This window comes from Bombus pyrosoma, linkage group LG10 (genome assembly GCF_014825855.1).
Source record: "Bombus pyrosoma isolate SC7728 linkage group LG10, ASM1482585v1, whole genome shotgun sequence".
Classification (NCBI taxonomy): domain Eukaryota; kingdom Metazoa; phylum Arthropoda; class Insecta; order Hymenoptera; family Apidae; genus Bombus; species Bombus pyrosoma.
This window is the reverse complement of record NC_057779.1, coordinates 8,289,001-8,301,997: the sequence shown is the minus strand read 5'-3', so window position 1 is coordinate 8,301,997 and position 12,997 is coordinate 8,289,001. Positions and strand designations below refer to the sequence as shown.

At 36.8% G+C, this 12,997-nt stretch overlaps 2 protein-coding genes across 3 annotated transcripts in view; both read left to right on the top strand.

The window, feature by feature from the left end:
- The first annotated feature begins 4,608 nt into the window (after positions 1–4,608).
- Positions 4,609–8,621, top strand: LOC122572203 (phosphotriesterase-related protein). Of its 2 annotated transcripts, none has more exons than XM_043736924.1 (8): positions 4,609–4,627; positions 5,167–5,272; positions 5,621–5,780; positions 5,952–6,142; positions 6,882–7,034; positions 7,259–7,423; positions 7,649–7,869; positions 8,388–8,621. In XM_043736924.1, exons 2-8 carry the CDS (start codon positions 5,242–5,244, stop codon positions 8,517–8,519), a joined length of 1,053 nt encoding a protein of 350 aa, XP_043592859.1. In that variant the 5' UTR covers positions 4,609–4,627; positions 5,167–5,241; the 3' UTR covers positions 8,520–8,621. The 2 variants fall into 2 exon arrangements, with proteins under 2 accessions (XP_043592859.1, XP_043592858.1); XM_043736923.1 differs by lacking the exon at positions 4,609–4,627 and adding an exon at positions 4,781–4,920.
- Positions 8,622–8,760: 139 nt separating this feature from the next.
- Positions 8,761–12,997, top strand: part of LOC122572205 (ras-related protein Rab-32-like) — a 7,822-nt gene continuing 3,585 nt past the window's right edge. The window contains exons 1-3 of the mRNA XM_043736929.1: positions 8,761–10,389; positions 11,753–11,785; positions 12,591–12,687. Of these exons, the coding sequence (XP_043592864.1) occupies positions 10,287–10,389; positions 11,753–11,785; positions 12,591–12,687 (233 nt within the window). The 5' untranslated portion in view covers positions 8,761–10,286. The remainder of the gene's footprint in view (positions 10,390–11,752; positions 11,786–12,590; positions 12,688–12,997) is intronic.

The window sequence follows — 12,997 nt, the reverse complement described above, 5'->3', positions numbered from 1 at the left end:
TAATGCACTGTTGCGCAATGGGTAATAATAATTCTAGACAAAAGGACAGAACACGCGTGCTATCTTTAATTTCTCATATTATAATTATGGTACTGTGAAAACTTTGAATGTTACATGGAGATTACCTTCCACTATCTATCTAATCTAAACATTACTTAGATTGACATTACATCAATGAGTTCTCTTGGTATAGATACGAAAATGGACACAGACAAAGTGATAGCACACATGAAAAATATAAACTTATATTTCATATTATATAAGTTATAAATACATAAGTATATAAATAACGTAGTTATAGATGCTTTTAATGATGTGCAGAGCCTCCATGGTTCTCAATTACTTCAGTCATCCTGATTGATAAGGATTTATACAAGACTTTAATTGTGCATTGGGAAATACTTTCCAACTCTCTTTTATTGCAGGATTTTGAATCATGCAAATCTTCGAATTGTCTGCCTTCTGTGTAGGTAGCTCGTGATAGCAATCTGCAATAGTTCTCAATGATATCGAGGTTTGAGGAGCACGCTGGCCATCGAAGAACGGAAATTTCCTCCTTTGAAAAATATTCTTGAATAACTTTTGCCGTAAGCACAGCAGCATTATCTTGCTGGAACATATATTCTGGATTAGCAATTTATTCTGCATACTTGTCAATGTGACTTTTTATTAATTGCAGGTAAATCGTACTATTCATTTTTCCTTCTACAAAATTGATTTCCTTTTAACCTAATGTCAGATCAGAAAATTTTTCTTAATGGTTCTTCTCGAATATCTCGATAATAGTACGAACATGCGAGTGGACCATCCAAATTGAACCGTTTCTCATCGATAAAGATAACTTTTCGTCGGTGTACATGTTTCTTCGCAGATGCCAGTCGTCCTTCCTTACGTTTCGTTGTTAATCGCCTGTATTTTTGTCCGATCTATAATTGTTTGTGGCACACGACAAACGTTTTGACTGTTAGCTCCTAACATCCTAGCTTCGCGTACGATTTCTCTTGCAGTGGTAGAATGGTTTGTGATGCAGTATGGAGTATTGTCCTTGTCTCGCGTTAAGATAGTGCTGCTAGTCTTCCATTAGCGTAGGTATCTTTTTACCATAGGCATTTTACATCTTCTAATAAATTATAAATGACTTTGATTGATTTCCATCGTTATATCTGTAATAGTTAGTCTCCGCCTTTTTAAAGCGAGAGTCGTATTTATTTCATTGTTACTCAACTTACTTTTACCACGGCCCATCGTGAAAATATCGATTTTACAAAGAACGCCTTAATTGCCTGAAATTTCGCGAGATACCGAAGAGAATGTAAATATATATACTTTAAGCACGCTAACATTTTGTCAGGTCTCCATTTTATATTTCTACCATTATACATATCGCCGATCTAAGTTATGTTTACGTATTCGTTGAAGATAGTCATCCCACAACGTTCAAAGTTTTTGCGCTACAATAATCTTAATACGAGAAATTAGAGATGGCACGCGTGTACTATCTCTTAGTCTAAGAGCGTAGGTCTAAACGATTCTGAGGACCATAAGCGAGTCGGAAGTCTTTTTTCCCTACTCGCGAGTGTTCATCGAAATATCCTGAAAGTCTATGTCATATATTTACCAGTGACAGACCCAGTTATTGTTCTGAATGAAGTATACGTTATACGATCACGAACTTTTTGCTGTACAGTAGTTAACGATCACTTTTAATTCTGGTGTGCCTTAAACATATCCAACTTGTTTCTTCCTTGTGTCACACAAACTTCATATTATCTCGATTAAATGTTATATTGATTCTTATACTTCGATGAGCGTTGGACGTAACACGTGTTTCTAACGATCACTTTGTTCGGAATAAGTTGGGTGATCTAATACGTAAACACATGTCATAGATTTTTCGGTGGTGTTCAACTGTCGGAATATTATTTAATTGTATGCGACAAGAATCCCTTTATCACGATATGATACGCTGCACGACGGTATCTGGTGTTCATGTTCATAAGAAAATATATGTGCCGTATATTAGGCGCGTTAACGATGCGTTATTGTGTTACCAGATTCTACGTAAAGGTATGCATTCTAATGGCGACAATGATTTCTGATATGTGCTGCATGAAAAATTGCACGAGAAGGTCGTAGCATTTTATATTGTATACATTCGAAGGAAAGAGAGATAACAAAAAAGAATAGACGAATTGCCGACTGAAATCTGTATATATATAATATATAAGCATAGATATATGTGATACGGCATCTCGTCCCATTAATTTTTCAATTTAAGCACGTCCCATATTTTTTTTCTTTTGTTTTTTTTTTTCTTTTACAAATTATCGTTTATTCGTTTGTTGAATTTCCCTTGTAAATGTAGTTTCGAATGATTTATTAATATTCCCGGTGGATTGAAGACGACTGTATATTTCTCATTTTTCTGTTTTATTCTTAGATTTATAATTCCTGTACAAAGTTGAGAAACGATGAATTTTATAGCGTTCAGAAGCACTGTGAGAAAAGACACGAAACTCGGGCTATTTCTTCTTTTTCTTTTTTTCTTGTTAGTTTGTAATGTATGTATTTCTTTTTCTCTTCTGTGTAAAGAGGAAGATGTAAAAAAATTACGTTGAGATTTGTAAGTATAATACAAAATTATTGCGCGCGTAATTCAACCAAAGAGAATTTCTACGACGAAGCTGACAAGCTCTTTGATTAAGGAAAATCATTCGACAATTTTATCGGCTTCGAATTCAGATACGCTTGATGATTTTGATTTTCATTACGATAATCCTCTTCTTCTTTCTTCTTCTTCTTCTTCTTCGTTTAATTTTATTTATTTATTCGTTTATCGTTCTTAAACGATTTTTTCCCTCTCCCATACCCGATGAAACGAAAGTAACACGACTGTCCGAGCGAACAATCGAAGCATCTTCCCTTTGACTTATCCTCGACTGTTGCCTACAACTCATCGATACGCTTTTTAGTTGTAAGGTACAGATAAGAGGGAGAAATAGAAAAAGAGAAAAGTAACAACGTCGTACAAACGGATTAACGTTCTATGAAATTGTATAAACGGGTCGTTACGAAACGTTTCATTTCTTCGCCGTGTGTTTTTGCTTTGCCTGTCCAAGTCTTGTAATGGCAGTTCGACAGAGTCGAACGTTGCAGTAATTTCGAGGAACTTTGTCGTGTTACTCGTTACGAAAGATGTATGTGCAAAATAAAGGCCTGCACTTTGTATAAAGCGTTACTTTCTTTCTAATCTCCGATATCGTAAAATGGGGGCTAATAACAATAAAGGGATACTTAGAATAAAAGTAACAAATAATTCATTTGTAACGACTCATAAGAAATTGTTAGACAAATATCATCTATTTTTATGTTTCTCAACAGGGAAAGGAAGGAAAATTGCATTTTTGTATGCGAACGCTATACTTTGAGAATTTCTTCGTATTAAACGTGGCGATAAGCTTTCGACCAAACGCGATAATATTAAACTAACTGAAAACGCTGAAGCTTTTACGAGACGATAGAACGATATGGCATAAAGGATTCGTGAATGACGAAAATATGAATTTGCATAAATATCCGCGGTCTAATCATACGATTCTGCGTTTCGAAAAATTTCCGTAGTTTTACTTCGCTTGATATTACTGCGTTTTGTCGAAGAATTGATTATCAAGTACTCGTAATAATAGCTTTGCAATATGATTCTTGAAAACCAAGGCTTCTGTTCGGAGAAGGAACGAAGTTCTAAATATGTGTAAATTTATTTCTGGCCTTGTTCCTTTTCTTCACTTTTTATCTGTGGAAATGATACGAGAAACAATTTGACAAACAAATATGAATTTTAATATTGAACGAGCGAACACTGTTATGTATAATTATGTGATATCAGTTGAATCATTTAACAGGAAATTTTTTATCAATTATTATTAGTAAAATTCTCTGAAATATCGTTGCTCGTATGTAAAGAGCAGAGTCTGTCCGCTCAGAAACTTTTAAAATGTATTTATCTGTTATTATAAGTTAGACAAAGATACGAATCTTACGAGGGATATCGATTGAATCTTTTCTTTTATAATGATATTAACAAACATTCTCTATGTGATGCGAGTGCGGAAATACATTATTGTATAAAAATAACAATTCTGTCTTATAGAGATAATGTATATGTAAAAATATAAGTAATTAAAATAATTGAAACTGAAGTGGCAGTAGGAATTTCGAAAACGGTAGCTCTACCTAAATAATTAGTCAAATTGTTTATTATATTTTCAGATATAATTTATTAAAGTAATCCAAAGTATGTAACGAATATTATTAATGTAAATGTTTGGATAAAATGAATGATAACAATAAGAAACCTTGTAATTAATCCTTTTTATTTAGATAATAAGACGTTGAACGTACTTGGAAATAAATATTTTTAAGCTTTTAATTTCATTCAACGAAATGAACGAAAAAACGAACGAAATACGTTAATTAAGTTCCATAATTATAAAATCATCCTAATACAGTGACGTAAGTCAGTAGTAGGTTGCGAATTTTCCTCAAGCAATGTTTCGCGTTTATCACCGTAAACAATTTATTGTATCTTTTATTTATTTTTATTTAAAAAATAATCCCGAAAGTTGGAGTAAGTTTAAATTCACGAAAACCTGACTTATGCCATTATGACCGCCAATCTGTCAAATATTTCCTCATTTGTTATTTTTGTCTCGGATAAAAAATGCTCGCGTCTGACCTCGTTACAGTAAAAAGGCTATCGTTTTATCACCTTTCAACCTTTTCTTCGTGTTTCTTTCAAACGTTTCTAATTGCTATAGCGAGTCACTTTTAAACGATAATCCTTCTCCTAGCGATCTAATTTAATCGAAATAAATTTATTTAATCTATCCGATTGTTCGATAAACAAAGACTCGCCTCGAAGTAAGAATGTCGAAGATCATATTTTTATTACGTAACTTACTAGCGTTACAACGTATGTAAATAAGAAACCTTAGTGCGTGACAAGTAGAGCAAGGAATTGGACGTTTTCCAGCGTTTCTGTTCGCAAACATCTCAAGAACTTAATTGCAAACGGAAAAATAATATTATTTAGGCGCGCAATACTTTTGTTGCGTTATACCGTACGAACACGAATTAATTGTCTTTTCGTTTACTTTGTGTCTGCAGAAATTGTTCGGTGGTCTCTTTGTGATTTTTGAAAATCTGAACACGGAGGAAAACTGGTACATAATCGTGTAAAGCATGGCGCATGCATCCAATTCTGTAGAAACTGGTAAAGTATACAACGTACTTGCGTTTATTTTCGGAACTCTTTTCAATTAACGTTATTGGCCAAACTTAATACGCTGCGAATTGCAACTTGTCACCAATAATAAATTCCCTTGTGCGATGCTGATAATAATACGATAAGTTTGATAGTAAAAGGACTAAAATTTAAGAAATGAATTATACGTATAGATTGGAAGCTATTTAATTATGTCAGTTGACGCGAAATTGTAAAATCGTAGAAGATGATTATCTACAAGTGAACGAGTGGTATCTCGTAATTCTTACGTTCTTATTCACGTACTCATTTACATTTGTTATCGTGCGCGTTATTCAATTACGATTTCTCTTCAAGTTCTTGGAAAGAAAAGTGCGAACCAGCTTGGAAGGACCCTTACGCACGAACATCTATCGTTGAACTTTGCCACGTTTTACGTACAGCCGCCAGGTCATTTGAAACGGTTTCTCGATGGCAAAATCGAGCTTCGAAACGTCGGAATGCTGAAACAATATCCGTAAGTGCAATAAACGAAGCTCGAAATTCAAATTTTTATTTAATTCAACGGGAATTTCTATCTAAGTTTCATTCGTTCTCTTCTATGAAAATGTATACGCAGTACAGTAACAGATCATTGATTTAAACGAACATAGGCAACGATTACAACGATTTGCTTTTCTTTTTACAGTTACAGTAACCCGTATAATTTAATATATAACGATCAATGCACAGAGGACGCTATTCTGGAGGATGTAAAATTGTACAAAGAATTTGGCGGCGGTACTATCGTTGAGAATAGTAATTACGGCTTGCAACGCAACATTCCATTCATGAGGAAAGTGAGCCAAGTGACTGGAATTAACGTCATCGCCGGAACTGGTAACATACTTTCGCAATTTATCGACGAATACCAGATTCGTCTGTGAAATATTCGGTCGAATACGAACGTGCGAGAGCGCATCTTGATGTAACTTGAAACGATCATTCGAGACAAATTTCGCTATACGTACGCGAATAGCCACTTTGCCAAGATAGCAGGATATACAGCGACTCGGAACATCGATCGTACGCCGAGCTATCTTTCACTCGTTAACCAGTTAGCTGTGTTCGACGAGTATACTCGTCACCGCTTACTTGTTGCGACACGTTTTAAATACGCGCTCTTCGAAGAGATCGCAACAGCTAACTGGTTAACGCGTTACCGGTACGAATCAACAGGTGTTGCTCGAGGGTGGCGATGATTTAGTTGGCTGCGTGTCAGCTGCTCCGTTGGATTTGGATTCGAACGACTACCATGCGCTGATTCAACGTCAAAATCCAAACTTCGTTTCGGTCTAGCTGAAATTTTTATGTCAGCCTTCGCGTGCTAACAAGTGCATTTTATGTAATTCCGATGATCGATCATTAATCGGGAGGCTGTCACGTAACTCGTGTCCCTGCTATTTATATTTTACGTTTTATTATTGGACGTTCATGTACGTAAGTGGAGCAACTTTTTAAATTTACGTAGAGCATCGTGACTCTTTGAAAGGATCATGCGACTGGATACTCTTCGAGCGGATCTCGTATTCGTTTTATTACCATGTCGAATTTGTTTCCTATCTAATTTTGCTAAAAGGTTATTACGTTAGCGCAACTCAAACTAAGGAGGATCTGCTGAAAGAAGACATGTACGATGTAATGCTGAAAGAGATGACTATCGGTTGCGAGGAGTACCCTGATGTAAAAACAGGATTCATAGGAGAAGTTGGAAGCACTTGGCCAATTACGCGTACGTAAGGAAATCCATAAATTCGTAGTTCAATTTTATACGATTAATTTTACACGATCTCTTTTATAATCTTTGTAGCTTGCGAAAATACCTTTTGTTACTGGTCCTAAATGATCTCCGCGTTTCGAACACCGTACCCCAAATCTTTTTGTACGAGCTTTTGTATGAACGAAGTCGAATACTTCCGATTAATCGTACGAATCGTATTTCGATTTCTTACGTAGCTTTCGAGAAACGGGCTATCCAAGCAACCGGCGAGGTCCAGCAACAATTGAAGTGCCCTGTCAGCTTTCATCCTGGAAGAAATGCTGCGGCACCCTCGGAGATAATGAGAATTTACCAAGAAGCTGGCGGCGATGCGAGAAAGGCGATTCTCTCTCATCTCGATCGTACGTGTAATCATATGCTATTAGACGATACGCGTTGTTCGACGATAGGTCGTTGCGCTAGGCCAAGGTGGGCCGAGTCCCGTAGAATTAGCGAAATTCTAAATACCGACAACGAGAAGTCACGAACTGTTTTATCGATGTAAATCTTCGTTTCATGCATAATGTAGCACGATTACCAATTGTTTTATTCCCGTTACCTGGTTAACACGATTCGTAAATCGACAGGAACTATACCGAGCCCGGAGGATCTTCTGGAGTTCGCCGATGACGCGAAATGTTATTGCCAGTTCGATCTTTTCGGATGCGAATGTTCCTTTTATCAGCTATGTCCATCGGTGGATATGATTTCTGACGCGCAACGGATCGATCGTGTGAAATATTTTCGAGATGACCAGAAGCTGGATCGTGTACTCTTGAGCCACGACATTCACACGAAACACAGATTGGTACGTACTTGGACACTGTACTGAATGGATCATGAGACTGCGGACGTTTGTACAATTTCATGTTCTTATAAATGAAATTGAAACTAAATATGATAATCGGTACGCTTTGCATATTTTATATACCGTGTATTTTATATGCTGTACGCCCCACCGCTTAGGCTGACCCCCTTGCGTTCGTGTAAGGAGGTTTGCTCGCGTGCAGGGATATTTTGGCCGATTTTTAATCGTCAATAATTGAAAAACAAAGCCGAAAACGCAATCTTTTTACTCTTGATTTTCGTCTTATTTCGGCTTCAAGAATCATCACTGTATATTCACGTAAAAGAATCTCGAATTCCAACTTAAATCTTATCCGATCGATCGCTAAATATCTTGTATTTATTTATGAATTGTGTGCGTTCTGTAGATAGACGCACCGCACAAACATCCGCGGTCTGTTTATTAGAACAAAAGAAATACGAAAAAACCCATCTTGACTGTTCTAATGAAATATATCGCGCTTTCATTTTTAAACGAAGATGAAATTTGGTGGACACGGATTTTCTCATATTTTGAACAACGTCGTGCCAAAAATGACGCTGAAGGGTTTCACTACCGAAGAAATCGACACGCTGACTATTCACAATCCAAGAACTTGGTTGACGTCTTGAAGCCTTCCAGCGAGAGGTATCACGAAATCGGAATTAAAGCGAAAGAATATTTGTATATTTCTAAAAAATTATATTTCAAATAAACTTCATTTTGTACACACACGTTTGCGATAAGACCGTTGCTATAAGATGCGTTTTTATTAAAACGGTCAGAATTTACAAAACAGTCCAACGTTTAAACAGGTTGCATATCGGCGATTTCAATTTCCAGTATGAACCTGAAAATAGATAGAGTTTTTCTGAATTAACAGCGCGATTTGTAAAGTAACGAAGCGATACCCTGTTTGAAAAATATGTCGATGAAATTACAACGAAGATACGTGGAAGAAAACGCCGATATCGCGATCTTCTTCGAGTACGTGTCTGCAAGCGCACTTGCGTACCAGAAGCAGATTAAACGTTATCACCCGCTTAGCGATACGGACTATGGATGACATCGAAGCGACGTTAACATCGCAGTATTATATGTAGTTTAAATATAAATGAGTCGACTTATCCGTGGCAGCACAGAATCGACGCTGTTTCGAAGCGTCTCGATAAAATCGGCGTGGGCAGCTCGTCCGGCGACAACTGTGTGGTTACTCTCGTAACTTTTGCTAGTAACGTGTCCCACAATTTTTCACGCGACGATCAACGAAGACTCGAAGTTGTAATTTGTTCAATAACGATGGAATTTCGCACGAAGATCGCATAAGGGAAGCGCGATAAACTTCATTTCTTAATTTTCGTTCTTCGCGCCTCTGTTTCTTACGAGAGGCGATATTTAAATTTAGAGTTGTGCCAGCCGGTGCAAGATTAGCTGTACGAATCTTCTTATTTACGATTTATTCTCTTGCATTTTTGTCAAGTAAAAAAGGAAGCTAAACAAATACGAAATACGATGTTGCGGCAATTACCAAAGACACCTGTTGTATCGGTGTGACGTTATCAAAATAAGAAGCTTATTATTATACGGACATTTTGTAGGAGAAGAGCTGTGTTCGCGGAGAGACGCGATCGCGAGGAAGCGAGCCAACGGGAGTCGTAAATTCCCGTTTCGGTTAGATAATCGATGCCACGAAATTATCGATCCCCTATTTTGTTTAGGATAATAGAGGTGATTGAACTGATTATAACACTGAAGCAATAAGTCACAATATACACTTTATTCCAACAACTTTGTAAACATGGGTAGTTGCACTCGGTGCGTGTAAATATAAGATAAACGGATGACTGATCTAAGGCTGATAAAGCAGTTAAGACGTTGACCGGTTAACGTGTGGAAAATTAGTCAAGAGATGTTGATTAATCCAAGGATGACAAATCGGTGAAGTTCGGTGACGATGCTATCGCAGAGGAAAACTACTGCTGGGTGTTGGTCGCTTCACTACTGGTCGCTTGCGAATGGAAATGACCGTTGAATATGGAAAAAATCCGACCTTCCCAGTTTTTATCTGATGGAGCAATAATCGTAAGGAACGTCTCGATCCTCGAGGGATGGATTTTAGTTTACGTAAAGAGTCACCGGACGCAACAAGGTCCGAGCGTTGGAAACGAAGGAAACCCGAGTGTTTACGAGCTCAGAAAAAGGCGATAGCGTGCTCGAACACGATAGATTATAAATCGGGAGGCAAGAGACGTCGTGTGTCGACCCCTTGAGCCACCGAGACCGAGCTTCTCGCTTTCGTTCGTTTGTCAATTTACCAGCCAAGTTAAGTGCAATCGCCGGTGGGACCATCAGTCGTGCTTTCGTCGATCTGCAACGAGATACACAACCGTGAAGAGGAGATGAACACACGGAAGCCGAGGAGAGATTCGGACATTCTGCTGTCCAATTTCACCCACAAAGAGCTGCTCTTCAAGTTCCTCGTAATCGGTGACTATGGTGTCGGTGCGTCCAGGACGTTTTAAAATTCCTTTTTGAAAAATCCGCCGTCGTTTATCACCCGTTAGTATCATCGTAGTTTTATCGTAGTTTTATTCTAATGTATCGCGACGATACACGCATTTTGACGACGGTCGACCCTCCGTTTCGTAGGTTCTCGCGTCGTGGAAATTTGGCTATTGAGTCGACGTGGTACGTACGATGGTGCTCGCTTTACAACTGATACGGTTTTGTATGTAAATTCGAACGATCCACTATCCCATGACGTTCGGTGTTTCGAGCTCACCGTAACTCGCATAAACCGATTAGTGAGAAAAGCGAGTGGATAATAGCGAGAGTAAGTAAGAAACTATCAATAAGAATTACCTCTCGCGTGCTTTGTTCTTTCTCCTTGTCGAGAGAGCCGAAGGTATTTCTGGAATAAAGTTGCTATCTGTTACGCCAGATTTACAATTCCGACCTACGATTTATTGTTTATGCGAGTAACCATAGTGAGTATACGCAGCAGTAATGGATGTGTATCGTTCTCGATCAGCACACACTTTGACTAGAACGTTGTTTAAAGCGAGCGAAACGCGTCAACGTAAAAGTACTTTACGCCGGTCACGTAAAAACACGTCTCCTCCGCATTTCTATTTTCCGCTTAACAGCGGATTACGCGGAAATACATTCGTTTTATACAAAATTCTCACATGTATATTTCGATATATAATTTGAAGATGCTTTATACGATCTAGAAAAGTGCGCAGAAAATTGTTACTACTGGAAAAAATGTTCGATATTAATAAAAAAAAAAAAATAGAAAAAAAAGAGATAACTTTATGCGATCAGTACGAAATGTATTAAGGTATTTTAATACATTTAATGTTAAACGCCAATGTTTCGTAGATGTTGCAGACTATTTCTTCAGGTACTATTTCTTCTGTCACAGGTACGATGTCTACGAAACGTCGACGTAAAATGCAACGTGCACGATTGCTCCTGAAAAAAACAGTAACATGATATTTTATGGAGGAAGTTTGAAATTAAAAATGTTTGAAAATGTTGGAATTTGATATCCTGTTGTCTCCTTTCTATGGAAAACCTGTACTCTTGTAATCTCGCTAGATTAGAATTAAAACCAAAAGGAGACTTAACATAAACGTCAAGTTGAATACGACTTGAACTCAACTTGAACTCAACTTGAACTTTAAGTATAAATACGCATGATAAATTTATCTTAGACCTACTTTTTCCTGACATATCATACACAAATTACAAGAATATTCCAATTTTATAAAAATTCTGAAATTGTAATTCTGGTAGATTTTTACTTGTATTTCTTCGATGATTCTTATCTTCTGCTTAAAAATTTATTATTGTTTTTCAGGAAAGACGGCATTGGTTAGAAGATACACGGAAGGTAATATAAATATTACTACATACATTATTGCGTAAAATCTGATTGCAAAGAAAATTGTGCACGACTTGCAATTTTCTCGTTTCTTTCTCTCTTCTCAAAGTAAAGGAAACTTTCTTGAAAAACGAGTTAAACGCACATTGTGGCTTTAAGGAGTTGGCTAGATTTCGATTTAAAGAAACTACAAATTTGTTCGGTCTACGAACGTCTGGAAATGAATTAAAAAATTTACTAAAATTGCAGGAGGTTCTGGTAAATCATTTTAAATGCACAAAAACGATGTTTGTATATTCGGTTGTATATTTAATGTAGAATTATACAAGTCAAAATCTAATTATCAAAGTCTATGTGTATTAAAGTCATTTTTCATGCTCTTAATCCGCGCTAGTTAAACTTCGACATTCTGCGGCTCCTCTTTCCATGCTTCTCCGATTCTTCTTCGAATTAATTGCAAAAAAGAAAAAAGAAAAAATATAAAAGAACAATGGGATATGCTCCGTAACGTGCGAAGGTTGTCCATGATGTTCGTTATCTTCTCATTATTCTTTCGTATCTCTGTAAATAAGCGTAAACAACGTTCTCATTGAAGTATTCGTTATTTTTAAGAAGAAAGAAACGTGTTCCTCTTTAACCGATAATATTGTGAATTGTGCATAAGCTTCGTTATAAGTAATTAGTTGGTTATTAACGATCGAGAATAACGTTGCTCGTTATTATGAAATATTTTCGATTTCTTCTGCTTTGCCTTAATACGTAGATTTGTACGTCAGTATTCTTCAATGATTGATCGATGTTTCTCTTTTTTCAGGAAGGTTTACGTCCAATTATAAGATTACCATAGGCGCCGATTTCGCAATAAAGGCAGTCAACTGGGACCGGTTTACTAAAATTAACTTACAATTATGGTATTGCTTTATCAGTTTGTTTGCCTGCTGGTTATTCCGCGTGTTAATTCGGTAGAATTATTGAAACCGTATAGCATAAAACACACATCGTTGATCGAAGTTAAATCATCGTGTACCAGAATTAGTCCTCTTACGATTCAATTCTTTCCTCGTTTGACAAAGAAAATTAGTTTTCTGTTAATTACTGCTAACATAAATTGCTACATATCTTTTAACAATTTTGTAAAGAAACATACATCACGAGAAACATATATTCGTTGATCGAAGTTAAATCATCGTGTACCAGAATTAGTCCTTTTACGATTCAATT